This window comes from Asterias amurensis, chromosome 1 (assembly GCF_032118995.1).
Source record: "Asterias amurensis chromosome 1, ASM3211899v1".
NCBI lineage: Eukaryota > Metazoa > Echinodermata > Asteroidea > Forcipulatida > Asteriidae > Asterias > Asterias amurensis.
In genome coordinates, this window is record NC_092648.1 from 34,282,084 (window position 1) to 34,303,311 (window position 21,228).

The 21,228-nt window shown below is 36.5% G+C and overlaps 2 protein-coding genes across 4 annotated transcripts in view; one reads left to right on the top strand and one right to left on the bottom strand.

Moving 5' to 3' along the window:
• The window catches only part of LOC139937820 (prospero homeobox protein 1-like), a 59,124-nt gene extending 50,961 nt beyond the window's left edge, over window positions 1–8,163 (bottom strand). For 2 of the 3 annotated variants that reach the window (XM_071933206.1, XM_071933147.1), the window contains exon 1: window positions 8,090–8,163. The gene's annotated coding sequence lies outside the window, so the exon portion shown is untranslated. The remainder of the gene's footprint in view (window positions 1–8,089) is intronic. The other variant, XM_071933155.1, reaches the window with a different exon arrangement.
• Window positions 8,164–8,425: 262 nt separating this feature from the next.
• Window positions 8,426–21,228, top strand: part of LOC139937857 (dihydrolipoyllysine-residue succinyltransferase component of 2-oxoglutarate dehydrogenase complex, mitochondrial-like) — a 32,196-nt gene continuing 19,393 nt past the window's right edge. The window contains exons 1-3 of the mRNA XM_071933218.1: window positions 8,426–8,527; window positions 12,905–12,938; window positions 13,998–14,049. Coding sequence (XP_071789319.1) covers window positions 8,453–8,527; window positions 12,905–12,938; window positions 13,998–14,049 — 161 coding nt within the window. The 5' untranslated portion in view covers window positions 8,426–8,452. The remainder of the gene's footprint in view (window positions 8,528–12,904; window positions 12,939–13,997; window positions 14,050–21,228) is intronic.

Sequence of the window (21,228 nt, forward strand, 5' to 3'; positions counted from 1 at the left end):
TTTTAAAAGGATGTGGTTCACAAAACAGCAAGGTGTTAAGCTGACAAGTTCAAGGCCTAATTTCATCAAGCTTACTCAACTACATTTTTTGTGTGCTCGCTTACTACTAAATGTAACCCAGACTTTCTTGAAGTTTAACCAGAGTTGAAAACCAATATGTTTTCACTAAGGACAATTATCTGAACAAATGTCTTGTAAACATCACACACATTATTACTGCATTCTAGAAGATGGAATTTTTAAGAAAATGCTGAACATACTCCATACATTAACACCTCAATCTCCCTAAGAATAATAAACAAATAAAAATAATAAACAGTTTACAATAAAAATGTAAATAAAAACAAATTATATAAATAAATAAATAAAATTTCAAAAACAACAAAGTCCTCTTCTGTCCACTCTTGTACATTCATAGACAAATATCAAATTTATCAGAGTTTGACACAAATTGTTGAACCCCAAAACAAAGGGAAACGAATGGAGTTTAAAAGGATGTGGTTCACAAAACAGCAAGGTGTTAAGCTGACAAGTTCAAGGCCCAATTTCATCAAGCTTACTCAACTACATTTTTTGTGTGCTCGCTTACTACTAAATGTAACCCAGACTTTCTTGAAGTTTAACCAGAGTTGAAAACCAATATGTTTTCACTAAGGACAATTATCTGAACAAATGTCTTGTAAACATCACACACATTATTACTGCATTCTAGAAGATGGAATCCTAAAGAAAATGCTGAACATACTCCATACATTAACACTTCAATCTCCCTAAGAATAATAAACAAATAAAAATAATAAACAGTTTACAATAAAAATGTAAATAAAAACAAATTATATAAATAAATAAATAAAATTTCAAAAACAACAAAGTCCTCTTCTGTCCACTCTTGTACATTCATAGACAAATATCAAATTTATCAGAGTTTTTTATATTTTGGATTTATTATCGATTTGGAGCATAAATATAAAAGGTTGAAAAATGATCATGATGAACATCACAGAAAATTTCAATAAGTTCTCTTATGTCTGCCATACCATGTAAATAAAACAAAACATAAAAACACTAATTTTTATAAATGGGTGTATCTTATGAGAGAAAAGTAAGAAATACAGCAGACAGTGGTTGAAACAAATTCCTATCAAATTACAGGGAGTTTAGTTTGGAATGAAAGTACAGAATTGGTGATGTTGACAAAACAGGGTGTGGGTGGGTTTCTTATTTATTCTCTGAAAATAACACACTTGTAGTGCCTCGACAACCTCATTTTGTTACTGATCAGAAACAGTATCACAGTAAAACGAAACTGATATAGTCTTTCTGTAACTGGAAAAATAAAATATGATTTTGGCAAAATAATAATAATTCAAAATGTCATTGAAACGAAAGAAAAGAAATACACTACAAGGAACAACTAAAAAATTAGACTGATAAGTTTTCAGAGATGCCTTAACCACTTTCATTCAACAGCTTGCTCCCAATCCCCACAGATTTTATCCACTAACTAAATCATTAAAAACAAAATCCCATGCAGCCATTTTCAACTCAACACAAGACTTCCTCACCTGCAGATCAATATGAAATTGCTCTTGGCCAGAAATTGATTTTAGATATTAAGACAAGAAAAGAGCCTGACCGTGGGAGGCAGACCACAATTGTGCTCTTTACACCGTGTGCTGTGAATTGGAAGAGAGTAAGAGACAACAGAAAGGGGAAAAAAAGAAAAGAAAGCAAGGACCGCCTCCAGCTCTAATGACAATATAATATCCACCGCTCCCTAAACACTCCAATATTGCTGTAATTTCATCGTCAGTCACTCACTAACTGGCCATGTCTTAAATAATAACATGTCCTTCCCAACCTTACAGCGCAAGGTGGGTACTTGAGACGCGCTTTAATGAAATAATAGCACCTTATTACTTTGGCACTGGGAGCCAAGTAAGAAAACGCAATATCCCCACAGTAAGAATATTGATCAACCTGTATGCAAATGGCTCGCTATTTCGCACAGTCTGGTTCGCCTGGACAAGAGATACAGATTTATATTGATTGTTGGGAACTGCTATAACAAGAGCCTTGTCATGCAGCAGTTATTGCATTGTCCCCGTTCCCCCTTAAGACCCGAGGGAATTTGTTTTCAAACGCATCAGAAAATCCATCGGGTGTGAATGCGGTTCATTGCCAAATGACCGTGTCTTGAAATGATTTTTTGGTCACTTTGAATGAACCAAAGAATGAAAGGGGTTTACCAAATAATGTCCATGAGCGTGCTCCTTGAACGAATAAGGGGTTTAGCGCTACTGTACATCAATGAAATGGATCATAACTGCACATTCTTACGTTGTTGTTATATTATTCGTGAACTACGTTCAGAATATTTATAACATTCCAGTATTAAATTGTAAGTCTGGAATGGACAGTCTAAAGAGCACTGTAATTGTAAAGTAATAGCATTCAAAAATTAGCGTTTAAATTGAACAATTTAGTTGAAGTAATATAATTGGATATACCAGGTTTTAATAATCAACATAAAAAGTAACATCATAACTATTAATTGGTTTCTAAACACTAACTTCATGATTGCTACAATTGACATGGTGCTTTAAGGACTGCCCTAGGCAAGGGAGGGGTACAAGTAGAATGCATTACATGTAATGAATTTTTAAGCCAGAAGTATATTATGGATAGATCTTTTAGAAACCTAAGCTTAAACTCTGACTTCATTGATACCTAAATATTCTTGAAAGTTATTTTCCTATTCGGTAGGCTGATTTAAAAAAAATCCCCAAAACATATTGAGTAAAACTTTGACTTGTGCTTTGACTTTTTTGGTCATCGATTTAGTAATTTTCAACAAATATTTGTGAGAGCAGGATTTAAATAATAAGTTAAATGCATGTTGTTATTAACCTAGTAAACCTTCGTTTCACTTCATTTAATGAACAAACAAATGGATTGGCTAATCCTCCAACTACATGAATTCCCAGAAAAGAATAATGACAAAATCTGAATTTGTCCTCATCTGAAAACTGTCCTCATTTTAGAATCCAGCACAACTTAATTGGGTGAAAGTTTGTTGATAAACTTAATGCCTGGCTAAATGAAGTATTCTGCATTTTAACAAACCTGTACCTTTTCAAGGCTCGGTTAACAAGTGAATTGACTTGCAAATTTAATTTTGTAAAACATTTTACCATAGCAAATCTTCAGATGAGTGAGTGCATGTACTTGGTTGATAATTAATAGCTAGCTCAAGAAGGAAAAAAAAATAACAGGTACAAAGTAGTACACGTCCTTAGTTGGTAGAAATCATTTCCTTTTCTTGTATAGTAGCAATGAAGTGAATAGTATCAGCAAAGCCGCATGACCCCAACAATGCACTTTCCTTCAATGGCGGCATCTAATCACTACACACTGTCTTGTAGTGCATTAAGAACAACAATTAAGAACTTGAATTCAAAGTGCGTCACTCCTAGCAGGTTGGAAGGTCGGGTCCCTGCACTTTTTTTATATATGCCTTGCCTGGGAGTCAAGGCGCAAGGCGAAAAATAAAATGAGACATGTGTTACTATTGTGAAGATTTTAGCAATCGTTAATCTTTAAATTTCATTGCATTTTATGTGTAGTGTATAAATAATAGATCCTTGGCACAATTTCCAAAGTGGTAAGATTGTGAATTTATGAGCCTTGCTGTTGTTCTATGAGTCACAATCTCAAGTTCACATGAAAAGGTTCAGTGCAGCACATCCTCAAATACAGTAAGCTTTTTTAAATCTACATTTTGTGCAATTCATAAATTGTCAGTTATCATTTAACACATTGAACAAATAAGAATCATTTTAAAATATAATACTTAATTGATATGTAATAAATTACTTTGAAGAGAAGGTATTTGTTTTGTAATCACTCTTGAAATAAAATACAAACTGTTGGTTAGAAGCATACAACAGATTTGATAGTAAACGCATTTTGAAAAAACTTTTCACAATTGTGGTGTAAAGCGTTGTTTAGGCCTATGCCCTAAATTCGAATCTGGGTATTCCTATTGGATTATTCTCTCTGTGTGGACATTTTCGCTCTGTTTTTTCGGCGATACCTCAAAAAGGCAACCAATGAAATCTTCAATCCATTTTGTGTGTATAAATGTACATCAATTAAAACAATTGGGTGGTTGTAAAAAAACAAAGGAATACTTTGCTTTTTACAGTACTGAAATTAGCATTGACTTGATGACAATAAACTCATTGGGGATGTTACAAATCTTTGACGGTCAAAGCCTTCAAGTCAATGTCAGAGTAAAGATTACATGTTACATGTATGTACAGCAAGGCCAGCAGGGTAGCTGATACATTGTATTACACCATGTAAGATTGTTTTGTTGAGCTAAGTTATAATCATACGAACTACAAACATTTACTGGAATTCCTTGTGTACAGGATACATTGTATGTCCTTGTAAAACAGAAGCTGGATACAAAAAACATTATCCTCAAACTGCAGGGTTAAAGTATGAACATGTGCTAAACAATGGCCATCGTAGGTCAAGTTCATGGATACCTAAAAATATGTTGATTGAGAGAGTCAAGAAACATTTTGTACGAAAAACATTTTAACAAATTGGAACACAATTTTCTAAAAGAACAATGTTCTGAAAGAACAATGTTCTGAAAGAACAATGTTCTGAAAGAACCAGGTCAAGAATCACATAACTTCCACCAAATTGATACTATGGAGGTGCAGACCATTCCTCTGCCCTTCCGGCCCGCCCCGCCCCCAACACAATATTATCAGTTTTACAAAATGGAATGATCTTTTCTCCACCACAGACCACAACTAAATTGAAAACAAATTACAAATTAAACTGTAATTGAGAAGTTGGTAAATCATATAATTTCATTTATATTTATACCCTAAGGCTGAAAAGCCATCTGCACTTTTCATATCTGTTCAGAGCCATATGATTGCTCATTTGAATTTTAGGGCAGGGCCTCCAAAATTGTTGGTGTCTGGAATGCCAATCAAACAATGTGTAGTACTCCAGAACAACTGTTGCAATACGCCAATGTACTTTTGTAAGATGTACAGCACACAGTGATCTGCCATGTAATAAATAACTATCTAAAAGCATCCAGGGTTGTGTGAACTTTAAAAAAAAGTTCAAAAACCAAAATGCAACAATGAATTTGCCAGATGCGTCTGGCACAGAACATTTTAATATGTGTAGAAAATCTGTTTCTGGTTGTCAACCATAACAATCCCTGCTCAAATAATGCAAATTATCTTCAGGCAAACTAAAAGCCTGGATTCTGATTGGTCGATCCATAGCAACTAGAACCTGATCTCAACCTATATAATATTGCACGGCCCATATCAAACCCTGATCTGTCATGTGCTGTTCTAACTGTGCATACTGTCAGCTACTACTGTAGACCTCAAGTTTCCTTGAAGATAAACTTTGCTATCACACATTTATGCGCTTGTGGGACGCAAAAGTGCGATTATGTCCGCAATCTACTCAAGCTTGTGTGATTGCTAATATTATCAATGGAATAATGTATTCTCAGAACTTTGCCAGCTAGATTTAAAAAGAAGAAGAAAACAAATTGTGTGTAATAACCGCAAATTAAAATAATGATGTCTTTCTAGTGAACTGGTCTTCCTGGAAGTCTGTTTGGCTGTAGAGTGAAAGTAGAAAGTTCATCTTGCACCTGGGTTTCTATATTAGTTAACGCTCAACATTACTACCCAATGTACTTGATGGAAGGGTGGGGGGGGGGTCACAACAACCAAAGAAGGAACACGATGATGAACTTTACAAATACAAATATGCGCTCTTGTCTCCCTCTCCTTCATTGAAATTTTAAGCTCAACAGGTGTCTTCAAATTTCATCATCGACTGAGGGGGTGGTGCAGGGAAATCCATACATGCCTAGCAAGGTGACAGCAAGAACCAACAGCATTCACAACACCACAGAAATTTTAATCCAAAAGACACCTTTAGGCAATCTTGGAAGATTCACTTTTTAAACAGTGTACTTTTATTAGTTTCTGAGAAATGGGTTCACTTCAGACAAAACACTTTTGCATGATGCTTGCCACCATTACCATTTTTATAACAAGTAGGCTTTCAGGGAAAAAAATTGTTACTATTATTATTATTATTATTATTTTTTTTTTTTTGGGGGGGGGGGTGGGCGATCATCACCTCCATGTACTGTCTACGTACCCCATAGAGGAGAAAAAAAGTACATTTTATTGACCCCTTGCGCGCATGTCACATGCAGTGACTTTGTCATGCTGAACTTTTTAAGAGTCAACGGCTAGCATAAATGCCACACCACCTTAAATGTGCACAACACTATAACCATGGTGGTATAACACACAAGAATATTGTCTCCCAAAACGGCGCGATCAAGATTACTGGGATGATGACATCAGGGTGAATTAGGTCAATAAGAGCACAACAGCTCTAGATTGATTATTGTGTACCACAATATATAACGAAAACGATAACGCTCACGACGCAAAGAGAACGCATTGTATTGGTTGAATTGCTCCACGCAGAATATGCACACGCTCATTCAACCAATGGAATGCGTTCTCTTTGCGTGGTTATCGTTATCGTTCTCGTTATCGCTGCAGTGGGATCGGGCCTTAAGTCTTTATCAAACTTATTTCTTCACGCTTTTATTCCCACATCTGCCTACTGACCCCCTTTGGTGTGTGTCACACATGGCAGCTGTGACACACGGTCATCACTTAGGTGGTGTAAAGATGTAAATGCCATGGTGCAAAAAATGCGCATTACACTGTATAGCCTAACAAGCAGGGACTATGGCCCTTTCCGAAACCACGGCTTCGACTTTGGATTCGGCTTCAGGCTTCGTCCTCTCATCTGGAGCCCTGAGGCCTCAGCACGTGCGCAAAGTATGCGCTATTGTCAAAACAACCGCGGGGCCAAGCTACTCTGAGCAAAATCAGGAGTCGAAGCCGTGGATTTGAAAAGGCACAACTAAGATTACTGTAATTCACGAACACTGGTACATTGAAGTGTGAACTGCTTGCATAAAGCAGCTCAAGTAGTTGGGATTCCCCGCATGAACAGATGAAGAACAATGCCTCACTAGTTGAAGCCAATATTTGTTCTTGATTAGAAATTTTTGACATTATTTGTTTCTTTATTTGTTTGTGGTAGAATGCGATCATCAGCCATACAAGCCCCGGCTCTGGTTAATCGTGCTTCACTGGAGTGAGTGGAGAAGAAGGCCAGTAGTCCTTGAATTTCATCTTTGAGAGGGCAGGGTTCTTTTCATTTTTCAAAGGGTACTTCCATTGGAAGTCTAGCATGTCTAGGGGAAACAAAACTTAACAAAGTGCACATTACAATCCATACAAGATGGCCTCAATTCTTCTTGTATTGTAATGTAATTCAAGACAGTAAATAAAATAAGTGTTTGTGTTCACTAGACAGAGCTTAAACATTCATGTTTCTGTGCATGGTTTGAGGTAAACAGTTAGTGCAGAGTTTATAAAAACTTAATCTCTAATGTAGTAATGAGTTTTTCTGTTTGTTACTTAATATATGTCAAAAAATGCATAAGGATACGCAGCATTAGAATAGTCAAAGGGACATACTATACTATTATTAGTAGTAGTACACAACACAATATTGTTATTTTAAGGCAACTATTTTGTTACTAAATATTATGATCTATCTGCACGCCCACAGGCAGGGAACTTCACAAAAAAACTTACTAAGTAGTAGATTTCCACGCTACGATCATTAACATCGATGATGCATGATGACATCCACTATTACTAATTACTATTACTATATCAATGGCAATGCAAACAAAATTATTGTGTGGGCTGCGCTGATGACGGCATGCATGACAGGCGGCTGTGTGAACTTGTCTACATCACACATGATATGACGACACGTCGTCGTCGTGTACTGTGTAGGCTCATCAGCGATGCTGTTTTCAAGAATATTTCCACCCTTTAGCCCTAGATTTTCGAAACAAACCCACTTGCCTTAGGTATATCAAAAGACTTAGAAAGATAAAAATCTATTGAAATTGTCTTCTTACCTATGAATGCCAATGTCTTCCTTCAACACACAGAGGCGCGATGCACCACTGCTCAATCACACACTCGGCTAGCGCTACTATTTTTGGACTGTTATTTTGCTGGCAGACGACAAATTTACTCATAACCTTCAGGCTCTTTCTACATGGTATATATAAATGTTTTTAAAGTGTAATTTTAATTATTTTTTTTAATTAAAACATTGTAATTAAATACGTAAATACCATAGAAAGTTATTTAAATTACGCTTGTTTTAAAAATGTGTTATTATTTATTTTTAATTATAACATTATATTTAACAGTCATTTGCACATTGCCTCACTTTGACAAAATTTGGTGACCCCGGCAAGTTCCGTGAGCTCAGAATGTTGGCTTCAATCAAAACTTTTGGCAGGTTTCCACGGATTCTGCCGAATTTTCGACATGTATCCTCATCTCGGGTGGGTATTTGAGGTCTCGAATATGAAATTCAGGTTTCTATATTGACGGAATGGCATATTTCTTTTAAATATCACTTGTTTTAAAAAAATGTTCCACGGCACAGGCAGGGCACAGTAATAAATGTCAGTAGTGTATTAAATGTGTATGTGTAGGGCCAGGGGTAGGCGTTTCTTGTAACTCACTTCACTTCACTTGACCATGTTATGATGTTAATGTCCAGCCAAAACTCATGGAGGCCCTGACTCATTAAGTATCACTGATATCAGTTGTTCTTGGGGTTTCCCACTTGACCATTAATGATAATGTTTGGCATGTTTGGGCATGTTTGTTGACCTGAGTGAGTGCTGAGAGCTGAGTATATTAATCTCTCTCAAAAAACCATGCTTTTGGGGTGGAAAACTTTCTGTTTCCCGCCACCCTCCCCTGGCCACCACTTTATATTGATACATTTTCCTTAACTCTCTTTTTTACAAAAACGAATATCTCATTTAAGGGAATAATTAGATACTATATTATTTCATATCGAATGAAAAAGTGGTGGCGCCATACGGAAACTTTTCCGAACTATTTTACTTTATAACAAATGAAAGAGTGGTGGAAGCAGGGATACGGCAAGTTTCCCAACTTTTTATACATTTATCAGGCATTCCTAGAACTATGGCATATGCAGAGAGGTTTGTTCCGCTATCGTAATACATCGTCTCCATGCTCAGTGAGGGTTGTTCTCCTCGTTTGTTAAAAAAGCGTTGCCTGGATCTACTCCTTGAAAACTCTACGAGTTTCGTTCTGCAATCCTCTCCACGAACTTAGAGACAATAGCGGAACGAACCTCATAGCTCTATATAGTAGCCTGTTTCAGATGGGACTGACGTTAATCGTTAGACTAACCAAGTATGAGGTTCGTGGAGACGATAGTGAACAAACCTCATCATAGTTTAAGCCCTTGACCCTGGCCAAAATTAGTAATACTCTTTTTATGAAATGATTCTGTATTTCAATGAATATTAAAAACCTCTTTTTCTTATTTGTATAAAAAAAGAGGAAATTTACCTCATCAAAAATGGTCCGATTCGAGTTGAGGTCTATTTGTAGCCTACTGACATGACTGAAGCCGGTGTGTCTCTTTAAACGGTATTGATGGCTCCACAGTGGACAGCTCAGTGGTTTTCTGAGGATGCACATCCCAGTCTCTCAGTGTCCTTGGCCAGAAGCTCCGCTCGTATTCTTTTGACGAGTTGAGCCGCATGAAGTGATGCTGTTCGCTACTTTGTATTCTGGTCACAATTTCATAGAGCTGCTTTAGAAGCAGAAACTTTATTTGCTTAATTATTTTCTGCTTTAGCAAAAATGAGCAGGATACCAGTCACAAATTGTACAAGAGACAATATGGTAGTTTGGCTGGTAAACTTAAAGGCAATGGACACTATTGGTAATTACTCAAAATAATTATTAGCATAAAACCTTACTTGGTAACGAGAAACGGGTAGCTGTTTATAGTTTACAACATTGTGAGAAACGGCTCCCTCTGAAGTAACGTAGTTTTTGATAAAGAAGGAATTTTCCACGAATTTGGTTTTGAGACCTCAGATTTAGAATTTGAGGTCTCAAAATCAAGCATCTGAAAGCACACAACTTCGTATGACAATGGTGTTTTTTTAAATATAATTATCTCGCAACTTTGACGACCAATTGCACTTAAATTTTCACAGGTTTGTTATTTTATGCATATGTTGAGATACACCAAGTGAGAAGACTGGTCTTTGACAATTACCAATAGTGTCCAGTTTCTTTATTAAAGGGACACATTGCCTTGGATGGACAAGTGGGTTTATGAAAAGCATTGCAAACCGTTTGTTATAAAATGCATTATGGTTTAGAAAGATATTTTAAAAGTAGAATATAATGAACAACACAAATGTTCTTCGAAAATGCACGGTTTTCCTTTTACTTTGCGAACCAACACTGTCGGCCATTTAGTTGAGTCACAAAAATTAGTGCTGTGTTGGTTCACGACGTATAAGTAAAACTATGTGATTTCGAAGCACATTTGTGTGGATCATTATATTCTACTTTTAAAACATCTTTCTAACCACATGCATTTCATAATAAACGTTTTCAAATGCTTTTCATAGACCAACTCGCCCAATCCAAGGCAACGTATTCTGGTAAGGATTATGTTTCTGTGCTTAGTTACTTTGGGATAGAAATGAGGTATGAGTACGACTATACTTCTCTGGAGGGATGTACTCATTTGAAGATAGATAGAGGTTGTTTGTTGTTTTGTAAAGCATAGTACAGCGAATGGCAAGTTTCCTCTCAATGTGGGATGGCCAAGGTCCTGTCTGATGGCTGTGTCAATCAATTGCATTCTTTTTTTAGGTCCCACAGATGAATTTGTTGGCTTTTGAAACTTTTCTAGTGTGTTTTCCATATTGCAGATACATACTTTAGTTGAGGTCACACTAGTCTTTTTGAGGTCACACTAGTCTTTTTGAGGTCACACTAGTAGTGTAGTTTCCAAAGATGAATTGGATGGCTCTCCTTTGAATCTTTTTGTGTGTGTCTGTTTGGTTTTGTTTGAAAGGATTGTTGGAAAAGATTCCATGTGGCTGATGCATACTCTAGTTGAGGTCACACTAGTGAGATGTAAGCTTGCTTCTAAAAGTTCTAGTTTGGGTTACCAATATTCCTCTTCAGGAAGCCATAGATCAGTCCTGCCTCGAAGTCAACAGTTGTAATTGGATTTCCAGCTTATTCTCTCTTTGTAGTTCAACTGCTAGGTGTTGACTTAGAACACCCAACTATTGTGTTCCCATGGTGTAGGAGTTATCACTGTCTTCTTTATATGCATTGTTTAGCATTGGTTGCCATTGAGTCTCATCTGCCAGAGATAAGACCACTCCTTCCCCCCAAAAAGAAAGTGACAACAAACTGCTGCAAAATCCGTTTGAGTTACCATATTATTTAAACTCACCTGTGTTACACAGGGTATTTCAAGTTAATATGGTGGTATGATTCTGTCTAAAAAAGAAAGAAGTTTTTACTAATCTTAACTAATGTCAAAAATTGACTGCTTGTGATTACTACAGAGTTGCATAAGTAGCATATTGCTCACAATATTTCCCCATCTGCAGATACAAAATATGTCACTCAAGGTCTGTTTTGGACATCCAGTTCAGATTTTACTCGAAAAGTTATCTTTTTTTTTTTTTTTTTTGAGAATAGACACAAAATGTTTGACTTCATATTCCTGCACCTACATAACGCCGTAATAAAACTTGGTTGTTTTGTTTTTGGATTTTGGTAAATTTGTTTATCTAAACGTGATTATTATTATTAAAAATGGGTTAATTGTTATGACCTCCATTTTGACCCTAGCACAAGCAGACCTTTTTTCAAGCCTCGAGTCTAAACATTAGGTCAGTTATTGTTTTTATTTAGGTTGTTATTACTGTATTATGAGTGTTTTTGTTTTATTTCTCTTTTTCTTTTTTTTTTGGGGGGGGGGGTATTTGGTGTGTATGCAATTTTCCATGTTCAGTGACTTATTTGTATTTAAATTTTTAGTTGAAGAAGAAATGTTATTTAGACTATTCTGCCAGAGTCTTGTCATTTCAGTATTTTTTCTTTGATGTATTTTTAATAATGTGAGAGCCCCTAAATGATCACCTGTGCCAAACAGCTCACCCTTAGATACGGTTTTAAGTAAATAAATAAATAAATAAACACATAAATGAGCAACATTTTTATTTATATACCAAAATTCATGTTAATTGGTGGGCAGTTTGCAACAACCTATTCCTTTTTGTTGTACCTGTTCATAAATCATTTACAAAATTCAGTTGATCAGTTGGTCAGGCATAATAAAGGAGAGGCCATCATGAAAATATAATATCATGGAGTGGGTATGAAAAGTTTTCATCAATAAAGCACAAGTCTACACATCAGTTCTTCTATAGCACTTTATCACACCCGATGGGCATCTAAAAGGGCTCATTATTTTTTCACCAGGTATTCAGATCTATAATTAAATAATGCGACCCATTTTATAGTAACTTGAAAGAGGTTTGCAAGGTGATGCTGTGTAATCTGCAGCCAACCATGGCAGTAAACTCTTCTCATATCACAAAGTGTACTGGGGTCTTTTACCTATGGTGAAGGTCTTGCTTGTGGACAAATGTTCCATGATTGGGTTGGGAACCAAACCCACTCTCAAAATATCAGAACTTGAGCCTGACATGCTAGACCGCTCTGCCACAAAACTCCACAAATACAATTTATTTCTAATATTAAGGGGAAAGCTTAGGGGCAAGGAGGCATCCTAACAGTCTTTATTTCTCGTTAAATTTATCTTTTCCTGTATTTATTTTTTCCAGACTTGTCAAGCTCTGAGGAACTTTTCACATGAAGGTACCGTAAAGTATAGTAACTTATAATGTATTTTATGCATTTATGTAATATAAATTCATTTCCAACTGCAAATTTTTACAAGTTGTACAACCCTAACAATTCCCAATCCATCCAGAGCCAACTACAAGTTTTTTTTTACAATTCTGTTGGACCATTGTTTTGTGGTTGGACTAATAAGGACTACATTAGTAAACTGATCATGATTTACATGGGATTAGCACCGTCGGCAATCATTTAGAAGTAGAAAACCGCTTGGTCGGCACTGGTCTTGTTGTAATCGCCAGTAATCGTTGTGGTAGCGAGTCAGAAACACTTTTTACGGAGAAGCAGTAAAGTTGGGCGGAGTCTTCAATTTGCCAAATTGCTGGATTTTAACGGCGATCATCCCCCGACTTGATAATTTTTTGAGATCGGGGTGATTGGCATGATCTTTCTAAGGTCGTAGTGCTGTGTGAATGGGGTATAAGCAGTTTGCAACAAAGAATAGTGCATGTAGTAGCAATTACTTTCTGGCTCGGTAACGTTTTATAAATTATGTACACACACTTCAAACACAGTGTAGCCTACATACATGTAATGTATACAAAGTGTTGGGTATGTATATGAATTTTATTATTTGTTCCTTGCCTATTTTTTTCTTTTCCCAGTCAGCTCTCACCCCCACCCTGAGCCCATCTGACACTCCTATTTCAACCAAAGTATTGGTCAAGTGCAAACTTTTTTTTGATGTCCCCACCCAGTAATTAATTTTCTTTTAGTATAATAATATACCGGTAGGTCACTGCGCAATGTATTAAGTTGTCCATATTGGCAGTTTCACTGTTCTAGCTCAGATTGTATTGTGATTAGCTACTATTTCTGCTCTATGATATAGGGGCCTAAAAGCAATAAATACTGTAATGAAAGAAAATACTGAAAGACATACATGAACTACACAAATGACTTTGGATTTCTGTTCTACTACACAGTGATTGTTACTTGCTGCACTGCTATAGTAATTTTTTTTAAAGCTATTGTCCTTGTTGGTTAACCTTACTTAATACCTTTATATTTGTACAGGTTCCAAAACGCAAGCAGTTAACGGCAGGGAAATATCACAACTATGGCGTAGGTAAGTTATCATTTCAAAAGATGGAACCCGTGCCTAGAAAGGCTTCACCCGTTTGACTTATCCAAGCATGTTTTTCCAACCAGCCTCCCCCCATCCCTAATTGCTGTAAATTTGTCATCTATTGTTCTCTGCAAATTTTTGCAAAAAAATGGTGTCTACAAACCAGCAACAGTTTAAGTTTAGCACAAGAGATTCAATTCAACATTGTTATTAAATGCTCATAATATTAAACGCATCGCAGACAGTTTAATAAGATTCACATTCAACATTGTATGAGGCCAAAAGGATTTAATTTGCCATTTTCATAATGACCAAGGTAGACCCAATATATATACATCGCAGAGAATATTATAATGGCGTGACGGATCCATAAATATACACCATGAATTTTGTTCTTTCTAAGAACGGCGCAGCACAATTGATGGCCCATTGTGTTCTGCACAGCAGACTTAATTTCAGGTAGATGGCTATTCATGTGTAGCGTCGGCTATCCATCTTTTTCTTGAGCAGTCTTATGAAAAACAATTACGAGGCAGCGCTGACAATGGACCAAAGAAGCCAGTAGGGAGTAATCACCATTTTGATCTTCTCGTAAATTAACATCTATTATTTAAATCATCATCACCATCGTTATTGAGCATTTTGTGACACTTGTGTATGCCTTATAATTTCAAGCAACAATTAGGGGAGCTGTTAAACTCCAGCAATTTAATCTTATCTGCAATTTCCTTTTTTAATGGAATTTATGTGCTGTGTACCATATCATTATAATTTGTCAGAAATAAACATGATTGGTAAATGTGTATCTGTGGATTATCAATGGGGTTAAATCCCAGAATTGTTCAGAACTGTGGGACAATCAAGACCAAAATGTTTGGAAGTTTGGCCAAAGCACGCTGAATTAAAACAAGATCTTCAGAATCTTTCTACTAGGTGTTTTATCTTGGTTGTAAATGCCCTACTGTACAAGCTTAGGCATTCTACATGTATATATGATTGTCTCTTGTTGATTTTTATCAACAACAAAAAATAGCAATATTAATCAAAATAATAAGTTGTTTGCATACCGGCTGAAATTTGCACGTATTGACCGGATACAGAAGCATGTATGTGGATAACCCAATATTGTAACTCTTTTAAAAGATGATGACAATTCGCAGGATGACATTTCAAAGACAGTGGACACTATTGGTAATTGTCAAAGACCAGTCTTCTCACTTGGTGTATCTCAACATACACATAAAATAACCAACCTGTGAAAATTTGAGCTCAATCCATCATCAAAGTTGCAAGATAATAATGAAAGAAGCAACACCCTTGTCACACAAAGTTGTGTGCGTTTAGATGGTTGATTTTGAGACCTCAAATTCTAAATCTGAGGTCTTGAAATCAAATTCGTGGAAAATTACTTCTTTCTCAAAAACTATGTTACTTCAGAGGGAGCCGTTTCTCACAATGTTTTATACCATCAACCTCTCCCCATTACTCGTCACCAAGTAAGGTTTTATGCTAATAATTATTTTGAGTGTTTACCAATAGTGTCCACTGCCTTTAAGCAGCTTTTTTGTGGGAGAAATGGTGTCAATGAATTTGTGGTATAACCTTACATCAGCGTGAACCCATTTAATTTAATGTGTATGAAGTCCTTCACCCATGGTGAAATAATAGCATTCACTATGACACCCTAATACTCAATTTAAAACTGGATTCAGTCATGTGATTTATTTGACTAGTTTCTGTACTCGGTTGAAAATATCAACAGGTGTTCACAGCAAAACTCCCTTTCTGTCAGCATTGGGAGCTGACTACAATGTGAATACTAAACTAGGGGGTGTTCAGTGGAAAGTTTGGACACTTACCGCCGAAACATGAACGTTTAAAAGTGATCAAGATTGGTTTAAATTGATTGCTATGTGCGCAAGTTCAACTTGAGAAGCTGTATTGCAATATTATATGCTAGATCAAGAAGAAAATTTCAGCACGTTGTATTAGAAGTGTAGTTAGCCTGCTTTGGTAATTAAAATTTAAGATGTCTATGCTGCCTTTTTTCCATTCTGGTGAAGGACAAATTTTTTAAGTGCAGGCATACTCACTTGCCGAAGCCTGCGGTGAACCTAAAAAAAGTTAACCAATAGACCTGCCAACCACTAGTCTTGGTGCAAGACGTTTCTCGTTTTAATTTCTTCCCTCCATCAATCGATCACAACCGCTGATCTCTAATTAATAATAACACAGATCAGTGATTGCAACCTTTGCATGCACAACAAAACCCGCCATAGTAGCATGCAGCGAGGCTTTTACTCGTCGACGGGTGCATTCAAGTTACCAGGCTGGCCTGCTTATCTGTTTCCAGTTGTGCGCATGCGTAGTATTTTTTTGACCCACACGTTGAATATGTATATAAGGTCACATAACTCAAACATGCAAACGGGCCAAGACGTTTCTCTGGTGCGGTGAGTGGACTAAGTCAGGTGAGTCAGTGTGGGCGCTGTTGGTGAATTGGCGGCGGTGTGCGTGAAAGGAAAATGAGAAACGCCTTGCACCAAGACTAGCCAACCACCTGCAACGTATCCAGGAATTAATCATAAATAATGCCTTAAAAGCAGCGTACAGGGTTGTATTGGTAATAAAAAAAAATAAAAAAAATTGATCGAACTCAATTTAAATGCTTGCCACTTATAAAGTTCATGCTGGTACCAATCCTCCAGAGAAATATATTTCTGTCTTAATTACTGGCTCAGTTGAGAATTGAATTTAGTGGTTTACTGCTTATTTTGAAAGCCGCATCTGGAACAAGCCTAATATGAAGGTACACATAATCCCTGGCAGAATAGAAACTTCTTTGGGTTTTTGGTTTTCTCACTAAAAATGCCGTTAATGTGGACTCATTTATAATGAATATGCTAAGCAAAGTATATAAAATGTATCACGTAGGCCCCCTATATCTTGTAAAGAAACAAGCAGCTTTGTGTTTCGTATTTAGAAGCAAAAAAACTACTGGGTGAAATGAATTCATCAAGGTTTACAATATCAAATGACCTGAGATGTCTCACAATTTATATAGCATACAGAGCTAGTAATACTACTACACACTCAACAAGTGTTCACCAAACACCCAAGTTCTTTATGGTTCCAGAATATTTCATGTATGATTAATGGCGCAAGCCAAGTGGAAATGAACAGCTTCAAAGGGGTTATCACTCCTCAAGGAGCAGTGTGTTCACTTGGATGCACATACTTTGTGCACCTGTAGATTCGCCGCTCTGATATTATTCCCGAAAATCCAAGGGGCTCCCAAAGAAAATATCCTCATGAATAGTACTTTGCGTGTACCCATGACCCGGACTAAAGAAATTTTACTTCCTTTGTGTATGTGGCGTGGGGGTAAATGCAGAAAAGACCCTTTGAATGCTGATTAATGGGCTGGTCTTGCATCGCTGCTCAAGCAGTAACTACTGGCTTCTAGACGACATCTTTCTTTATGCGTGGAGTAAGCCCAACTGAATTATTGAGTCCTTGTCGCCAATTTTCCATTCATCCTGCTTTCCTTCAAAGAGGCATAAAAGTGTATTGTGACCTTGTGCGGCAGCAACAGGCTTTCTTTACACAGTTGACCTCTGTATAAGCAGCAGAAGGAAAGGAGCTGGCAGACAAAAAAATTCTGACCTGGCTTTTCCTTGGGAATTGTTCATATACGATTTCTCAGTTTAAAATAAATATGAAGGAAAATATTTGGTATCTTGGGTTTTTGTTACCATTTGAAAGTTTGTTATCAGCTTAATAACAAATTTGTGTTGATTTTGACAATTTCGTTTTCGTTAATCTTGGCTGTTTCTTTTGTGTGACTTATTACTAGGGTGACATAGATACTTTTTGAACCATTTGGTTTCAATTGATACATAACTACAAAAGAAGGTTCCTGTTAATTTTGCTGGCTCATGTCATTGATGGTTCTACAGAGTTTGATATTTTCCTTAAATTACAATAGGATGTAGAAGATCGTTGCGTTTGTTCTTATACAATACATGCACCATACAAAAATCATATCCCCCCCCCATATTTGCTGTTTGCTCAAGGAGATTAATCTACAATAAGGTTTTCAAGTGTGTTTGTTAATATGTAGTCAAGGAAAAAACACTAAATGAAATAATCGCTTGAGTCATTCTTGTGTTAAAGTGCAGAAACCTTCATTTTGAAGATGCTGTGTACATGTAGGGGGCGGGTTTCAAAGACTTAGTAGTTGTAATGATGTTAATGTAACTCATAAATCATCACCAACAGACAGGGTAATGTAGTACGCCCCAGGGCATCACGACTCAGTCTCCAGCCGAGACACTGGCACCAAGAGACCAGTACGTTTATGGAGAACAAACGACCAATGAGGAGAACGACTTAATTTATCCTTTTGTGGCAAGACGGGGCCCCCATACAACGGACTACAATAGATGCCATCTCTATGGGAGACAGGATGAGAAATGATATCGGCAGCTAATGATATTGCCAATTTTCTACAAGACATCTCGAATTTAGAGGATGGCTATGGATAATTCAAGCCCGTGTGTTTATTGCATACATGGGAACTCAATTGAAACAGTTTGGGCAAAAAAGGGATGATGATGAAGTCAGTTTTTAGTTTGGGGGCACCAACAAATGTGTTTGATTAACTTCTTAATTCTCTTTGCTAAGCAAAAATTGAGTCGAACACCAGTCACAACAACGCAAACTTAATGTAATTTGGGCAGGTAACCTGATTCTGCTAAGCAATACTCTTGTGTGTTTAGCACGTTTTTGTGCTTACAGGCTTTATGAAATTGAGCCCTTGTTTCAAACAAACGGTCCAATGTGGCTTATTGGTAATTTTGTATTTTTTAGTAACAATTGCTTTTTACAAATTTCTGTTCCTTGTAGCGTGCATTTATTTTAATGAAAACATAGTAAAATAAGATATAAATGTATTTACACATTATTATAAGAAGAAAGCGATTTAAAAAATACATATGTTCACATCACTGCAGATTGTAAACTTGAACAAGATGGTGTGTGTTTGTCCTTTAGAATTATTGCTTGACTCATCTGTACAAAAACAAATTACTAATATATTTTTTTGTACCCTGTATTAGGAAAGTATTACCTGTTGTGATCTCGGTATGGGAAACTGTCTAGTACTATCTCTCCTGAGACTGTGAAGCTATTGTGTCTTTTGCCTCAGTGTAAACTTCATTAATTTTAAGTGCTGATGGAGGGAGAATGCTACAATGAGAAAAGCCAAATACCGGGTCGTCTCGTGCAATATCCATTATAATTATATTGGCCATATCTAAAGCCCTTCACTTGACAGTTGGCGCATTATCTTATTGTGCCATCTGAGCCAATCAGAGGTAATGGGTTGGCTGAATTGGTTATTACTCTGGATCATTTCGTTCCAATTTTTTGTTTTCTTCGTCCCTGGTCCAAGGAGACAAAAAAAAAGAGGTTTTGTTAAATGTTTGGTGGTAGTAATTTCCCTTAGGTTTTGTTTGTTTAACCAAATAAAGGTAGTTGCCCGAAATCTTTTATTTGAGTGCGATGATAACTCACTATATTTGATTTTGAACAAGCAAATGATTCCGACTGTTCAGTTTTTTTTTAGCAGTAAATTGCATTATTAGAAGCTAAGTTGTGTTTTCTTTCAAAACGGCTCTCAGGACCAACCTGTTGTTTAACCTGTTACAGGTTCAGACTAATACTGGTCTCGCCCTATTCTCTTAGCTCCTTGTACTAGTATAAACAAATTTTTTAGGGGTGTGGCGAGGGCCGCTGAGATCTTCTAGGGTTTTAACCAAAGGCAATTAAATATTTTTTGAGCATTTATACCATCATAAAGTAAGCAGTTTGCAACAGCTTCTATTTTTTGTGTTTTTTAAATTTTATTTGGCACTACATCATTCCGGTTATTAAGTATTCTTATTACTCTTAAGTAGGATTTGAAACTTTGCATGGTGGAAATAAGATATAGAAGAGTTTGCGGTAACACCATGTAATAACAATCTCTAAATGAGTTGGGGTGGTTCTGAAAAGAACCGTTGGATTAACTCGACGTTTCAATCAGTATGCTCTGATCGTCTTCTGGAGAATGCTGGACTCTGATGCTGCATGCTGCTTAAGTACTGGGCGGCGGATCAGCGGTGATGCACGAAGGCGGGAAAAACAGGCGGGAAGTGAACTCGATGATGCGTGGTGAAACCTCTTCTATATCTTATTACTCTTCTTTTTATTATTACCATCATTTACAAGACCTTGTTTGGTGCCTGTTTTGCTTTAACTGCCTGGTCCAGCAATGACTCCCAAGAAACATGTAGTAAATACTGACCAGTACTTGTTTCAAATAGTTGTTTTTAAAAACTTGCTGGTGTTTTATATTTTTATATTTCTTTTAAAGCTTTTTTTAGCATCATTAATTTTAATATTCACATAACATATTTGTTTGCTCCATTTTTTTGAAAGGTCAAAAAGATTTGGGTTTTCTTGGGGTAAGATGTATCTTACAAAAAAGATTGAGTATCTTACCTGTAATGTAGTTTCTTGCCATTAAAGGAAAACGTTGCCTTGGATCGGACGAGTTGGTCTATTAAAAGCGTTTGAAACCGTTTGTTATGAAATGCATATGGTTAGAAAGATGTTTGAAAAGTAGAATATAATGATCCACACAAGTATCACTCGAAATTGCACGGTTTTCCTTTTACGTCGCGGACTATCACGGTCGGCCATAAATGGCCGACCGTGTTAGTCGACAGGGTAAATAGAAAACCGTGCAATTTCGAGGCATATTTGTGTAGATCATCGTATTCTACTTTTACAATATCTTTCTAACCATATACATTTTACAACAAACGGTTACAGAACGCTTTTCAAAGACCAACTCAAACGATCCAAGGCAACGTGTTCCTTTAATTGAATAATACTTGTGATTTGATATTTTGGTTTTGAAATGTCTGTGTCATTTATTGTTTTCACTGTACACCTTTATCTAGCTCCAAATAAAAGATTGAAAATAAACTTTAAAGATTTGCCAACTCTCATCTGCTGACCTGTTTCTTTTTCATATTCCAACATGGGCTGGGTTGTGAATGATTTAAGGAACACGTTGCCTTGTATCGGATGAGTTGGTTTATAAAGAGTGTTTGAAACTGTTTTTTAAAA